Source organism: Herpailurus yagouaroundi, unplaced genomic scaffold (genome assembly GCF_014898765.1).
Source record: "Herpailurus yagouaroundi ecotype Mexico unplaced genomic scaffold, PumYag 187, whole genome shotgun sequence".
In the NCBI taxonomy this organism is placed as follows: domain Eukaryota; kingdom Metazoa; phylum Chordata; class Mammalia; order Carnivora; family Felidae; genus Herpailurus; species Herpailurus yagouaroundi.
In genome coordinates this window covers 6,577,785-6,592,465 of record NW_024412418.1, presented here as the reverse complement: position 1 = coordinate 6,592,465, position 14,681 = coordinate 6,577,785, and the positions used below count along the sequence as shown (strand labels likewise).

The window sequence follows — 14,681 nt, the reverse complement described above, 5'->3', positions numbered from 1 at the left end:
TTTCTGCCTCTGTGGAGTGCTTTCTAACTACTTTTAAACTGTATTGCATTCCCCTTGGCCTCCTTGAAGAGGACGGAACACTATTGACCCTCTCTTGGGGCTTGGAAGCCTGAGAAGGGAGGTCACAGTTTCGCTCTCGGGGCAAGGATGCATTTGGGGGTGTTTGCGCCAATGCTAATGGCCCCAGAGTCCGGGTTCTCTGAGGCCTGCTGGCTGCTTTGGGCGTTTACTCAGTCCCAGGTGGTCTGCTCCCCCCATCTTGCTGTGGTTGCAAACAAGATGCTTCTAGGCTCATCTTTTTCTGTTTCTCCCTTGTTGTGGACTAGAAGCCAGAGAGCACAAGACAGCAGGTATGCACTAGGGTCCTGCCAGCATGGATGCTGTGAGGACGCCTTGGGGCTTAATTCCTGCTCCTGGCCATGCTCCACGGCACCCCATTCCAGACACGTTGAGCCTTTCTGCTCCACGCTGACCTAGCACCCACGTGCAGTGGGATCTGGCCCACCCTTCTCCTAGCTGTGTGACCTTGAACAAATCATTTGACCTCTCCAAGACTCAGTTTCCCAATCTATAAAATGGGATGATATCCGACTCTGCTTGTCAAGGTTGACATGTAATAAGTGGCCAGAAAATCCAGTGTGGCAGCCATTATCACTAATCGTCCCCATTGGGACCATAACCTGAAGAGTTTCAGCCTCACTGCGGCATTTTTAAAAGCCCACTTATCGGGGCGCCTGGGTGGCTCCGTCGGTTAAGCGTCCAACTTCGGCTCATGTCATGATCTCACAGTTTGTGAGTTCGAGCCCCACGTTGGGATCTGTGCCGACAGCTCAGAGCCTGGAGCCTGCTTCGGATTCTGTGTCTCCCTCTATCTCTACCCCTGAGCTGCTCATGCTCTGTCTCTCTCAGTCTCAAAAATAAATAAAAACATTAAACAAAAAAATTTTTAAAAGCCACTCATCAGGTGCGGAGGACTTTTTAATGATTTATTCCCCTGATAACAACCAAGGACCTGTCGTTTCACCAGCTCTGACCCCTTGCCAGGCGCTATGTGTCATTTGTCCTGATGTCCCTACCCAGCACTGGCAGTAAATGCCCAAAGGACGTATGAGAAAAAGAGAGATCAGACGGGGTCACCCAGACAAGATGCACCAAAAAATCATAAAGGAGACTCTGTGCTACGAGAGGACTCACTGAGAATAACTTTAATAACTGTTCCTTGAGGAAGCTAACGAGGGAGAGGTGTGGGAAGGGAGAGACGCTTAAGAAGGAGGGTTCAATTTATACAAATCTGATGACTTTGAACTCCCAAGGAAGCACCCCAGGTTGTACTAAGCAAGGCTGACCCTTGGCTGCGGTCAGACGCCCAGGTGGCCCCCTGGAGCTGGGGCTGGAGTCCTGGTGGGAGGTGAGGAGAGGCCGTGGGTAGCGGGCTGGGAGGAGGGAGTGGACGGGTGAGTCAAGGCCCGGCCCGCCACAGTCCTGCCCCTGGCCCCTGGGAGCTTGCCTCCCTGTGTCCGGGCCGGGCGAGGGGTTAATGCTATGGCCAGCGGGGAGGCCTGGCGGGCCCAGCGGGTTCTGTGGGCCTGGGCTCAGTGGGGCGGGTGGCGCCGCTCGGCCAGGCTCCCGCGGCCCAGCACCTCCCCGCTGAACTGGTAGGTGAGCTTTTTCTTGACCTTCTTGACCTCACCCGTCTTGCCATAGTTGCGCAGGGCGCGGGCCATCTTCTGGTAGGTCATTTTCTTGCGGTTTCCCTTCTGGATGCCCCAGCGGTGTGCCAGCGCCTCCTTGTGCTTGGACGAGAACTGGAAGGTGCCCTTGTCCTTGTCCACCCACCAGATGCTGTCCTTCATGTCCCCGCTGCGGAGCAGGTCGAGCAGGAACTGGTACAGGCGGATCTTCTTTTTGCTGCCTGTGGGCGGGAGGTGGTCAGTGCCCTAACACGGGCACTCGCCCTCACCTCCCCCTGATGTGGGTCCCCCTGGGGGTGGCTGGTCACTGGGGAGGGACTGGTGGTGGGGGGTGGTCTACCGAGGAGTGGGCTCCCTCACCCCACGCCTGGCACTCACACCCGCTCGCACCCGTTCACACGCAGCCCGGAGAGGTTCAGACACACATACACCCTCCCGGGCTCGGTCACAGATGCACTCTCATCGACACACGGAGAGGTACAGATGGTCTCAGATGCAGTGCGCACTTTAGCAAACGTTGACACGTTCACAGATATGGACACCACACTCAGCTCTGTGGTGTGACTGCTGTGCCCTTGGCTGGGGTGCATGGGGCACGTCTACGGCCAGGGTCAGGGCTGGGCCGGACAGCGGGGCCGCCCTACCTGTTTCCCCATGCAGGAGGCCAGGCCCTGGCTCCAGGCCATCGGCCTCCCCGTCAGACACCTCCAGCGGGGGGCTCTGCCTCTCGCCCTCCTCCTCATCCGAGCTAGGCTGTGCCGGGGACAAGGAGGGGTATGGGAGGCACATCCGGGGTAGGTAGGAGACCTGGAAAGGCAGGGAAAGTGGGTTGAGGTCAGTGAGGGCCGGTTCACAGCTCAGAGCTGCTGAGGAGGGGCCATCTGAGCAAGAGAAGTGGGAGTAAAGAGGGGGGCAGGCCAGCAAGGGGCAGAAAGGTTTGCGAGAAGGCTGGGGAAGTTGGAGGTCAGTCGGGTTACAGGGGTCAGGCAGGGTCAACTACACACGGGGAGTGGGTTGTGGGGGACCAGGGGCTGCTGGAATCAGGCCCTCCCTGGGCTCCCAGTTCAGAGCCTCGTGGCCAGGGGAAAGGGCACCCTTTCTTCATATGCACAAAGGTGGCCTGGCATTCTTGGGATCAGAGGTGGCAGTGAAGAGGGGCCAATGGGATGGTCGGGTGTGGGAGCGACCGGGATTTAATAAGTGGGTGAACAGTGAGAGAAGGGCCACCAGAGGTCAGCTAGGGGTGGTAGAGGTTAACGGAGGTCACTGATCGGGATGGGGGCGTCCGTGGGGCTGAGGAGGGTCAATGAAGGGGGTCAGTGGAGGCCAGTGGAGGTCAGTGTCCAGCAACTCGGATCCACGAGGGGCCGGTGGATGGGGATCACAGTGGGGATCAGGAGGGCCGTTGAGGTCAGGCAGCTCACTGGAGGGTGGGAATTATCGGGGCTCTGTCCATCGCGGAGCCAGAGGAGATAAGGGTGTGGGGTCACGAGGTCAGTCAGAGGGTCAGGAGGCAGCCGTTGGGGCTCCGGCCGCCGTTGGCGCTGTGGGGCAGGAAGCCGAGTTGAGTAAGAGCCTGTGTCAGCTTCCTGTGAAGCGCCGGCCTCACCACAGGCCGGGTCCCACGGGAGCCGAGGCCGCACGCACCTGGTGGCCGATGCCCGCGTGGGTCGGTGCCATGGGGGTGTCGAGCACGTGCATCTGCTCCAGCTCCATGTGGCGGTAGAGCTGCTGCAGCTGGGGGGGCTGCACGCTCTGCAGCTCTGTGAAGTGGTTCTCGGTGAAGCTCTCGAACTCGCTGTGCACGTGGTGCGGGTGAAAGTCCCAGTAATGGTCTGCAGGGACGGCCAGACGGCGTGCAGTGAGCCCAGGGCGCGGGGCGGGAAAAGGTGACCACAGTGGAGAAAATAGCGATGTCAGGCCACAGGGGGCTATTGGCACCGGCCGGGCCGGGCTCCGGGTTGACATTCGTTCGCCCCCGCCCCCACCTCGCTATTTACCATCCCCATTTTACAGATGAGGACACCGAGGTGTGGCAAGGCCGCATAACATGCCCGCAGTCAGAGGCCCCGTCGATGGCAGGCCTGAGCCAAAGCCGGCATTCCCGGCAACCCTTTTGTCCCGTGTCCAGGCGGTCACGAGGACACGGGTCCTGGCTCTGCCATTCACTTTCTGTGTGACCTCAGGCACATGCACGGACCTCTTCGGCCTCAGTTGACTCACTTGTAAAATGGGGATAAAAGTTACTGGGAGGATACAAATGAGTTCACATGTGTAAAAACTCCCAGCCCCAGAGCAGGCCCTCAGGGGATGCTGATTCCCTCCCTCCCAGCTCCTGCGAAAACCGGTGGTTCCTGAGCCCATAGTCACACGCACACGGTCTTGTCACATGGCCCAGGTGTGATGACAAAGTCACAAGGCTGACATTCCTCACACACCAGAACTTGCCCAGGCCCACGGTGCTGCCCCTTCAAAGCCATGCCCTTGGACAGCTGCGTCTGTCTTCCAGTGAGGTTACCAGGACAAAGGGCTCTCCTGGAAACTCCCCCATAGGTGCTTTCAGAGTCTGTGGTGGGGTGGATTTGAGTTTGGGGAACAGCCACATGCCATCGGGAGCCCTGGCTTGGGACTAGGACATGGTTTCTCTGGGCATCTTTTCCAGGAAAAAAACCAAAAACCTGCCACATGTCTGTGGAGTTTCTGGGTACAGTCTGGGGTCCAAAAGAAGATGTGATAAAGCGACAAGAGGGATTTTCTAATGTGACCCAAGAGGGAGTATACAAGATGGTGGGCCGGAGTAGCATCTCGGGGACAAGTGCACAGCCCTACATGGGGACCACCACCAGCCCCGTGTGTGTGTGTGTATGTGTGTGTGTGTGTGTGTGTGTCTATCTTCGTCCTTTTTTTCTCGCATATAAGCACATATTTACTCACACATCCCAAAAATATGTGTTTTTTTGGCTTTCGACTGGTTATCAGAAGACTTGCTTTCTAATCTTGCTCTGTGGTGGCATTCCTGTGTGACCCCAGACAAGCTATTTTATCTCCCTGATCCTCCAATTCCCCAATCTAAAAGTAGGGACCCGACTGGGTAGTGAACCCACAATCCAGGCAGCCCACACTCCCACCTCTACAAGGCTACATGGCACAGAAGAGAGAAAGTACACGATCTGGGAGCCAGACAGAGCTGGGTTCAAATCCTGCCTCTGCCATTTTCTGTCGTGTGCTATTGGGTGGGTCATTCCACTTCTGCAAGCCTCAGTTTCCTCATCTGTAAGATGGGGCTAATGATTACACGCATCTCATAGTCTTGTTGTGAGGGTTAAATGAACAAACGCCTTCAAGGTGCTTAGAATAGAACCCGGCACAAAATTAGATCCAATAAACATTACCTGTTACTAATACAATTAATGTGTTTATTCTAAAGAACCCGGATTAGCACTTGAGCAAGTGGCAGATACTTTCATATATATTTATTTCTTTCCTCTTCTTCCTCCTGTTCCCTGCCATCTCAGTGGTCCAGAGAAATAGTTTTGGTGAGCCTGGCTGTCAGTGTCTCCCAGAGGCCAAAGCTGGGCCCTCAGCATTGTACCATGAGGACAGTGACTGGTTTCGTCCTCACCTTATTCCCAGTGCCTGGACACAGCAGGCACTCAACGAACATTTCCTGAATGAGTGAATGAATGAATAAATGAATGAATTCTAGCCTCCTGAGAACTCTCCCTGACTCTCCTCCACAAAATTATCTAAACCTAAAGGGAAAACAAAACACTTAATTTGTATTTTCATCTTGCAGCGAGTAAACAGGACCCAGAAGCTCTCCCCTTGCCCGGGACAGTTGGCTCTGTGCTTTAGAGATGGGCTGTTTTGGGGGCTCTGGGATTTGGTGAGCCAATCCAGGCTCCTCTCTAGAGACAGATCAGCCCTCCGGCCCCACTCTGGCCCCTCCCATTTTCACCTCCCCCACCCTGGGCTGAACTGTCCAGATCTTGGCACAATGCTTTATCCTGCCCACCGACCTCCACCCTCAAGCCCACTACAGTTCCAGGGTTCAGGGGACCCCGCATGCCTGCAACCCTCCAGGTGTGGAGTGAGGGGCCCCCACTGCTCTTTCCCTCCTGCTCCCCACCTCTGCTGTAGCTTCGCATGAGACCCATGAGCTCATTCTTGGAATCCCAGCCTGAGGCCGGCATTTCCCATGGAGGTCTCAGTACACCTTCACCAGAGTCGCTCTGGGGGGCTTGGGCCCCTCCTTGGAGATCCAGTGAATCAGAAGCGCTGGGAACTGGAATCTAACGGGCCCTAAGGAGGTTCTTGCACTCACTGACACTCTGGAACCCTGCCCCAGGGTCCTCTGAAAGCTGCAAATGGGACTCTTGAGCTACAATCAGTTTCAAAAGGCCCAACGGAAACCTCGCCTTTACCCTTGATTTGGGTGTTCAGGCAATTATGTAATAAACGCTGTCTGGTAGACAGAAACGTTCTGAGTATGGGGGCCTCTGAAGGGACACAATACAAGGAAGTCTTCATAGTGCGAAAGTCAGCACTCTTGGGCTCTTTGGACCTCATTTATAGATGACTTCACGAACGCATTGCTTTATCCCTATTTGTCCCTTCAATGGGTTCCCCGGGTCATCCTGCACCATGCCTCCTTAGCACAACACTGCACCTCAAAAGAATATAATTCCATTTGCATATCTGGAGTTAGTTCTGGACCCTCCTTTTTATAGCCTATTAGGCCACCCAGCACATAGTAGGCCTCCATAAATATTCGATCAAATGATCCATAAGAGTTAGCTTTTAACATGTATTTTTAGGTACTGGGCACTATGCTAAGTACTTAATCCACATTTTCTCATGAATCCTCACCCCAACTCTGACAAGGTGGCCACTATAGTATGATCTTTCTTTTGCACATGAGGAAACAATGACTCAGATTAAGTCCCTTGTCCACAGACAGCCATTGGTAAAGTCATGATCCAAACCCACCTGTGTCTGCCTCCAGGGCCTGAACTATACCATACAACTTCTGAGGAACAAGACTGTTAATTAAAGCTTTAATTAAGACCGATGGTGGCACCGACTTTATCGACTGCTCTTATGCACCTGTCTACCCTTATCCACCCCTCACCCATCATTCACCATCCATCTTCCACCCATCCATCATGCATTCATTCATCCATATTCACCCATCCACCCATCAGTGTCTGTCATCCACCTATCCATCATGCACCCATCAGTTGCTATCCATTCATCATCAATCATTCCCTTCATTCATCCATCCGTCATCTAACCTGCCAGCAGCGACTCCATTCATCTTGACCTCTCATTACCTGGGACCAAAGTCTTACCCACCCATCTCTATTCTTCCTTGGTATATTTGGTGCTCCTAATACCTGTATGTCACCAGGACAAAAATAAAGTCATATTCAAAACAACACACATACTCAAAATTAAAGCCTTAAGTGTCATTCAGTTGACTTTATCTCCTCAGAGCAGGAATCCCAGCCTTAAGCCCAGGGTTCTCCCCAGGGGAGCAGAAGTAAAATCAAGACAGAGAAGGAAGATAAGGAATTAAGACAAGGGCTGACAAAAACAAAATAAAACAAAACAAACAAACAAAAACCTTCTTAGGAAATCACAGACCACTGGACAAAGGGTCCTGAAGCCCAGCCTTCCCGCACATTGTTCAGATTAAGGGAACCGGAAGCCCCGAGAGTGGAGAGCTCCAGGCTTCACCATACTTGTCACTCTCTACTTTGTATCCTAATTATTAAAGTTTTCGTTATTCCCCCTGTTAAAATAATAAATCTGGTAGGACTTGTGTTTTCTTGATTCCATAGCACCTAGCAATGTGCCTGGTGTACAAAAGATGCTTTGTATATATTTATTAGATGGATAGGTCCACGAGAGCTGGATGGAGGGTTTGACAGGTAAAGGGAAGGACGATTGGAAAGCTGAACGAGTGGAAGATTAGATGGGTGTGAGAACACATCGGTGGATGGGTGGACGGTGCGTGGTACAAAAGGATGGAAAGATGGAAAGATGGAGGGAAGGAGTCATACGTTGGAACTCTGGTTCCTTCACCAACCCCATTGCAAAGAGCAAATGCTATCACATCCATTGCGATGGCTGTTATCAAAACAAAACAAAACAAAACAAAACAAAACAAAACAAAAAAACCCAGAAACTAACCAGTGTTGATGAGGATGTGGAGAAATCGGAACCCTTCTACACTGTTGGTGGGAATTTAGCATGGTACAGCCACTGTGGAAAACAGTATGGAGGTCCTCAAGAATGAAAAATAGAACTACCATTTTACATCATGTATATTTTACCACAATTAAAAATAATAATAAATAGTAAACCTGATGAGCCCTGCCTTCAAAATCTATCCTGAAGAGGGCGCCTGGGTGGCGCAGTCGGTTAAGCGTCCGACTTCAGCCTGGTCACGATCTCGCGGTCCGTGAGTTCGAGCCCCGCATCGGGCTCTGGGCTGATGGCTCAGAGCCTGGAGCCTGTTTCCGATTCTGTGTCTCCCTCTCTCTCTGCCCCTCCCCCGTTCATGCTCTGTCTCTCTCTGTCCCAAAAATAAATAAATAAAAACGTTGAAAAAATAAAATAAAATAAAAAGCTTATTCAGTGGAACTAGTAAGTGTTAGGAGAAGAAGGCACTGAAAACTTGCAGAGAGACAGAACTAAAGTAAACAAGCAGAAAAACAAACAAAAACAAATTAGTTTACATTCAAAACAGAGGACATAAAAAGGCATCCAACTTCAAAAGAAAAACTCTAGTGACCAGAAGATAGAGAAATGCTTTCAAATTCTAAGGGAAACAGGATTTTCAGCCTAGATTTCTATACCCTGTTAATCATAAAGATATGAGAAAAAAGCAAACAACAAAATGTACCTCCCACACACCGTCTCTTAGGAGACTGTTGTCAGAAGAATAACAACTCTTGCGGCACCTGGAGGGCTCGGTCAGTTAAGCATCTGACTCCAGATTTCGGCTTAGGTCATGATCTCACGCTTCGTGAGTTCAAGCCCCGCGTCGGGCTCTGTGCTGACACTGCTTGGGATTCTCTCCCTTCTATCTCTCTGCCTCTCTCTCTTTCTCTCTTAAAATAAATAAACAAATAAACATTGTGGGGGGGGGGGGAGGAAAGAATAACAACTCCTATCCATGTTACATAGCACTCGCTATGTGCCAGGCACTGTTCTAAGGATTTTACATACAGTGACTCATTCAATCCCTACAGCAATCCTATGAAGTAGGTATCATTATGAAGAAGTTGAGACCTAGAGAGGTGAAATGTCTTGCCCACGATCACCCCAGATAGTAACGGGGAGATGGGGTGTGAATCCCAGTAGCCTGGCTCCAGAATGAGGGCACTATCTCCTTGCTAGCCTGCCCCTCATTCTCTTTTTCAAGGATGAGCAAGTACAGGTAGTCAAAGAACACCATATGGCTCAGCTGTGAGTAATCTTCACACGGTCATACTCCTGGAAAATTCAGATACTGATTTAACAAGAGTTACTGTACAAAGAAAGACAAATACTGTATGATCTCACTTATATGTGGAATCTAAACCAAAAAACAAAACCCCAAACTTATAGACAAGGAGATCAGATTTGCGGTTGCTAGAGGGCCAGGGTCAGGGTCATGGGAATTGGAGGAATGTGGTCAAAAGGTACAAACTTCTACGTATAAGAGGCACCTGGCTAGCTCTATTGGAAGAGCATGTGATACTTGATCTCGGGGTTCTGAGTTTGATTCCCACACTGGGTGTAGAGATTACTTAAATAAATAAAACTTAAAAAAAAAAAAAACCTTCTGGTTATGAGTACTGGGTCGCAATGGTGACCACAGCTAGCAATGCTGTATGGTAGACAGTAAAACCTTGGTTAGCGAGCATAATTCATTCCAGAAACATGCTTGTAATCCAAAGCACTTGTATATCAAAGTGAATTTCAAGATCATGTGACATTCAGTGTCACGTATGACTCGTATTGCAAGACATCGCTTGTATATCAAGTTAAAATGTATTAGAAATATTTTCTCGCTTTGTGGAACACTGGCAGAACAAGTTACTCGCAGTCCAAGGTTTTACTGTATTTGAAAGTTGCTATGAGAATAGATCCTAAAAGTTCTCATTACAAGGAGAAAAACTCTTTTGTATCTATATGAGGTGAGGGATATTTCACAATATCTACATACGTCAGCTCATTATGCAGTATGCCTTAAGCCCGCACAGCATTGTGCATCAATTACATCAATAAAATGGAACAAAGTTACTGTATAATCATTTGGGTATGTGTGAAGTGTGGGTGAGTGTGTGTATGCTCTGAATGACTACAGAGCCAAAGTCTCATCTTTCATAGGACAAGATGAAAAATTCAAGCCAGACTCATCTCCACCCAGCGTATAGAAGGAACCCATTAAATGCTTATGAGTGAATAAACGAATAACGTACTAAGTCTCTATTTCAAATCTTCGTGTGTACATTTACTTAGTGCTGTGATAGAAAGACTGGACAACTAGCTTTCATCCATCCCCGCCGGGCCACATATGTCATGAAGAAGTGCCGATGATAAGCTTTAGTAAAAAGCAGCAGCTTACAGAATAGCATGAGGCTACGATTCCATTGTTGGGTGAGCAGAATGTGCATATGTGTATGTCTGCACTGACAGATGTACAAGAACATAAATGTGGAATAAAATGTCTACAAGGATTGACTAAGGTGCCATCAGTGGGGAGGGAAGCTGGGAAGAGGGAAATATTTTCCTTGATAAAGCTGTTGTTGATTATTTTAATAATCAAAAATTAAAGGTTTAAAATTTATTTAGATTTTCACCACACACACACACACACACACACACACGCACACAATTCAGATCATGTCATTCCCCTGCTCAAAACCCTCCAATGGCTTCCCATTCCCATTGTTTGTAGGATAACACCCAAACTCCTGCCATGGCCTTCAGGCACTGTGTGATCTGTCCTCCGCAGGTCCCTCTGGCTTCCCTTGGTCTCCACTACGCCCTGAGTGCCCCGGCCACCCAGGCCCTCTCTCAAGGTCAATGCTACATTGCATTTGCAGTTCTCTCTACCTTTGCGTGCGTGTTCCCTCTCTTTACTCAGATTTCACCTCAACTGCCCTCCTCAGAGGCCTTCCTTGACCACCCGAACGAAAGTAGCCCCTAACACAGGCACTCTGCCTTATGTTACTTTGCTTTTTAGAAGACTGCTTATTGCCTGTCTGCTTAGTTGACTGCCGCCTTTTCCCTCACTGGAATGTAAGTTCTGTGAGAGCAGTGGCTTTGTGTGGCTTGCTTATCACAGAAACTCCAGTGGCTAGAATGGTGTCTGGCCCATGGCATGCAATCAGAAGCTATTTGGTAGATGGAAAAATGGGGGATGAGTGGGCCTGAGGAAAGATGGTAAGTGTTGGGAGGATGAGTGGGTGGCCGCAAGGGCGAGTGGTGGAAGGGGTGGGTGGCTGGTTGGTTGGCTGTCACCTAGGTCAGTTGAAAATGACGCAGTGGATCTGTCACAGAGCCTTCTGTGTGTCTCCCACTCTCCCAGCTGCTTCCTCTCCCCCAACTGGGGGAAGGAGTAAAGCTAACATACTCTGACCCGAAAGCTCGCTGGGCCCTGTGCTCAGCCCCTCGCAACTTTTGTGCATTAACTCAGTGAATCATTACACCTCTGCGGGGTCAGTGTTTCCATGCTCTCACTTCCATATATGAGGGAACAGGGGCTCCCAGAGGTTAAGTCACTTGCTCTAAGGTCACACACACTGGTAAGTGATGGAACCGGGATCAGACCCAGGTCCAACCCCAGTGCTTTTTTAATAAGTTCAACCACCTAAAAATGTAGACCCAGAGGACATGCAGGAACTAGTGAAGAATGTGGGGTGTCTCTACTCTTGGGTCTTCATTAGGAAAGGACAGAACAGGTGCACAGATCAGCAGAGATGCCCAGATGGGCGATGATGGGGCAGGGGGTGTGTGGGGGGGGGGAGGGAGTAGGGTGTAGGGTGGGGAGTGGGGGCCAGGACACCTGTGGACACCAGAGGAGTCTCCGAAGTAATCAGGGCATGACCAAAACAGGGTGCTTGGGCATCTAATCAAGAGTCATTCCTAGAGCCCGGCCCTGATATAAGGGACCTGCCTGGGCACCGAGCCAGGAAAGCACAAGCACTTTTTCTCTAAAGTGCTCACTTCATCAGCCCCAGCCCCTGGTCTAGCTGGTTTCTAGATGCGTGCACACACCCTCATATTACAAGAGGGGACACTGAGGCTGCAGCGGGCCCAAAGGAAATGACCCCAAACCCAGTGAAACTGAGTGGAGGTTAGGCCAGAGGGGAAAATGTCCCTAATGTTGGAAGCTGTCCCAGGCCGCGCTGAGTTTGCTGAGACCTGGCCGTCCTGCTGCCTGGAGCCACCAGGGGGAGCCAGTCCTCAAGGCCAGAGGGACCTTCTCGGGTCCTGAACTGCTAGGGGCAGGGGTCACCAGTGCTGGTCTCTAGGTCACAGAGACCCACCCTTGATCCTGGCTGGGGGAGATGGGAGGAGGGGGTGGGTGAGGGAGACTTTCTCTCTAAATTGCCTGGCTTTTCCACAAAGAGATCGTTTTGCTTGCAGAATCATAAATGAGCTTTAAAGGATGACAAAAAAGGATGCTTTACAACCTTCCTAGCCCTGGGATTCTGAAAGAAGTCTGTGTGTTCCCCCATGAGGGCTGGAGGCATATCTACCACCTACTTCCAGGACATGGCCCCCAGGTGTGGCCTGGCAGTGTGAAACCTTCCTCTGTGCTGTGGCACCCGACCTGCCTCTCCCTCTGGGGCTGCGGACACCCCAGTGCCTGGCCTGCCCCGGTTTCAGAATCCTAGAGAATCCCCCAATGAAGACCTGCTAACTAGGCCTTCTCACTTGGGCTCAGGGGCCCCATAGAGACACCGAGATCCCCTTTGGGTGTCCTCTCACAGTGCCCTGTCCAGGTGCCAGCCACCTAATGCCTGTCCCCATCTACCCTGAATTTGCTCCAGGGTCGAGGCTGGGCTGGGGGATGGGCAGCGAGACTGGGACAAAAGGACCCTTGGCCCACACTCTGTCGTCACTCCCACCCCAGCAAACTGGGGCTCCAGCCCCTGCTGAATGAGGGGGACCTCAGAGCCTTTCCCTTAGTGAGCAGTTCTCAAACAGGGGTGATTCTGCCCCCCAGGGGACATTTGGCAACGTGTGGAGACATTTTTGGTTGTTGTGACTGGTGGTGTTTCTGGCATCTAGTGGGTAGAAGCCAGGGATGCTGCTCGACAGCCTACAACGTACAGGGCAGGCTCCCGCAACAAAGACATTCTCCAGCCCCGAATGTCAATGGAAGTTAAGGACACAGCAGGGAGCAGAGCCGCCCCACGTGGAGTTCGGGGCAAGGGGGTGAGGACAACGGAGAGGATGAAGGGGCCTGGGGGGAGGGGGAGAGGAGAAAGCCCTGGACCTGGAGCAGACAGACTGGGTTCCACCCACCGGCTGCGTGACCCTGTACAGGTCACTTAGCTCCCCGAGCCTCCGTTTCCTCATTTGTGAAAGGCCACAAGGACTGGACCAGACGATAAACGTGGACGAAGCTACCCTCGCGCCCTGGCACACCACAGATGCTCAATAAATGCAGGCTGGGGTGTGGGGCGTGGGGGTTTAGAGTAGGAAGCTCATGTCCTTTGAAAGCTAGTTTAATCCAATTCTCAGGATCCCAAAGAAGCCTTCCCTTCTCCCTCAGGGTCCAGGCCCTGCTGGGGACGCGGGGGCGGGGGAAGGCCCTGTACTCACCGCTGTGGCTTTCTCCATCACTGCTGAGATAGGGGTAGTATTCGTGCGTCTGGCGTTGGTACAGGTCCGTGTCATAGGGAACCAGGTCTTCCGATGGCTGCTGAGAGAAGAGGCAGTCAGGACTCGGATGTTGGCGAGAAAACCGCAGTCAGGTTGGCAGCCCCCGGTATGTTGGGGCCACACCACCCTCTCACACTGAAGGGACCGCATCAGGCCTACAGCCCTCTCTCTGCCTGACCTGGGAGAGGCCGCAGTGGGGACAGGAGAGTAAGACCCTCGGCTCCTGCAGAAAGGGGCTGACAGGGACCCCCCAAGGTCAGAGGTCAAAGGAGGACCAAGGCTGAGAGGAGAGCATGGCCTCCCTGCACCCCCTCCCCTGCACAGCCACACTCCACACGGACATCTGCACCCCAGGTCCCCATCTCACACAGGGACTCTCACATCCACACCTCCAAATGTACAGACGCTCCCGTGACACGCACACTCCCACGTGTGAACTCACACCCACAGTCTACCCACGCTCACCCTTGCCCTAATTCTACAGGTCACTCACATTCACACACACTTGTGGTCACACTCACACGCACTGTTGTGCACTCACCCTGTAGGCACACGCAGTCACTTGAATTACCGCACGTATCCTCACACTTGCCTTCAAGGACCTTAAACACAGGCTCATACCCACACCATCATGGCCGCGCACCCTCCACTTACACACCCACCCCCAGAGCACACATGCTTGTCTTCCGGCCAGTCTCCACAGCCCACGCCCGGGCCCAGGCACCCTCATGATGACCAGTGGCCGTTCACACTCATGGATTGTGTAGTGCTCTCCAGGCAGGCTCGGGGGCCATGGGCCAGCTAGAGCCTTGGTCCTCTCCCTCTCCCTCCTCCGTCCTCCTTCTGACACACCCACTGGGATATTCCCTTCCTCCCCTCCCCTCCCTCCCCTGACCCCTCATTGCTCCCCCCACCCCTCCCTGTCCTCCTCTCCCCTTCCTCCCGCTCTAGCCCCTCACTCCTCCCTGTCCTCCTCTCTACTCCTCCCCCTCCTCCCCCTCCACCCTCACTCCTCCCTTTCCCTCTCTCTACCCCTCCCCCTCTTCCTCCTCCCCCTCCACTCCCCACTCCTCCCTCTCCCCCTCTCCCCCTCCTCCA

The 14,681-nt window shown here is 52.2% G+C and overlaps 1 protein-coding gene across 4 annotated transcripts in view; it reads right to left on the bottom strand.

Moving 5' to 3' along the window:
* Positions 1-1,179: 1,179 nt before the first annotated feature.
* Positions 1,180-14,681, bottom strand: part of SPI1 (Spi-1 proto-oncogene) — a 15,516-nt gene continuing 2,014 nt past the window's right edge. For 2 of the 4 annotated variants that reach the window (XM_040495188.1, XM_040495190.1), the window contains exons 2-5: positions 13,524-13,623; positions 3,339-3,526; positions 2,336-2,498; positions 1,180-1,912 (exon numbers count right to left, since the gene is read on the bottom strand). In XM_040495188.1, the coding sequence (XP_040351122.1) occupies positions 1,593-1,912; positions 2,336-2,498; positions 3,339-3,526; positions 13,524-13,623 (771 nt within the window). In that variant the 3' untranslated portion in view covers positions 1,180-1,592. The remainder of the gene's footprint in view (positions 1,913-2,335; positions 2,499-3,338; positions 3,527-13,523; positions 13,624-14,681) is intronic. The other 2 variants (XM_040495189.1, XM_040495191.1) reach the window with 1 other exon arrangement.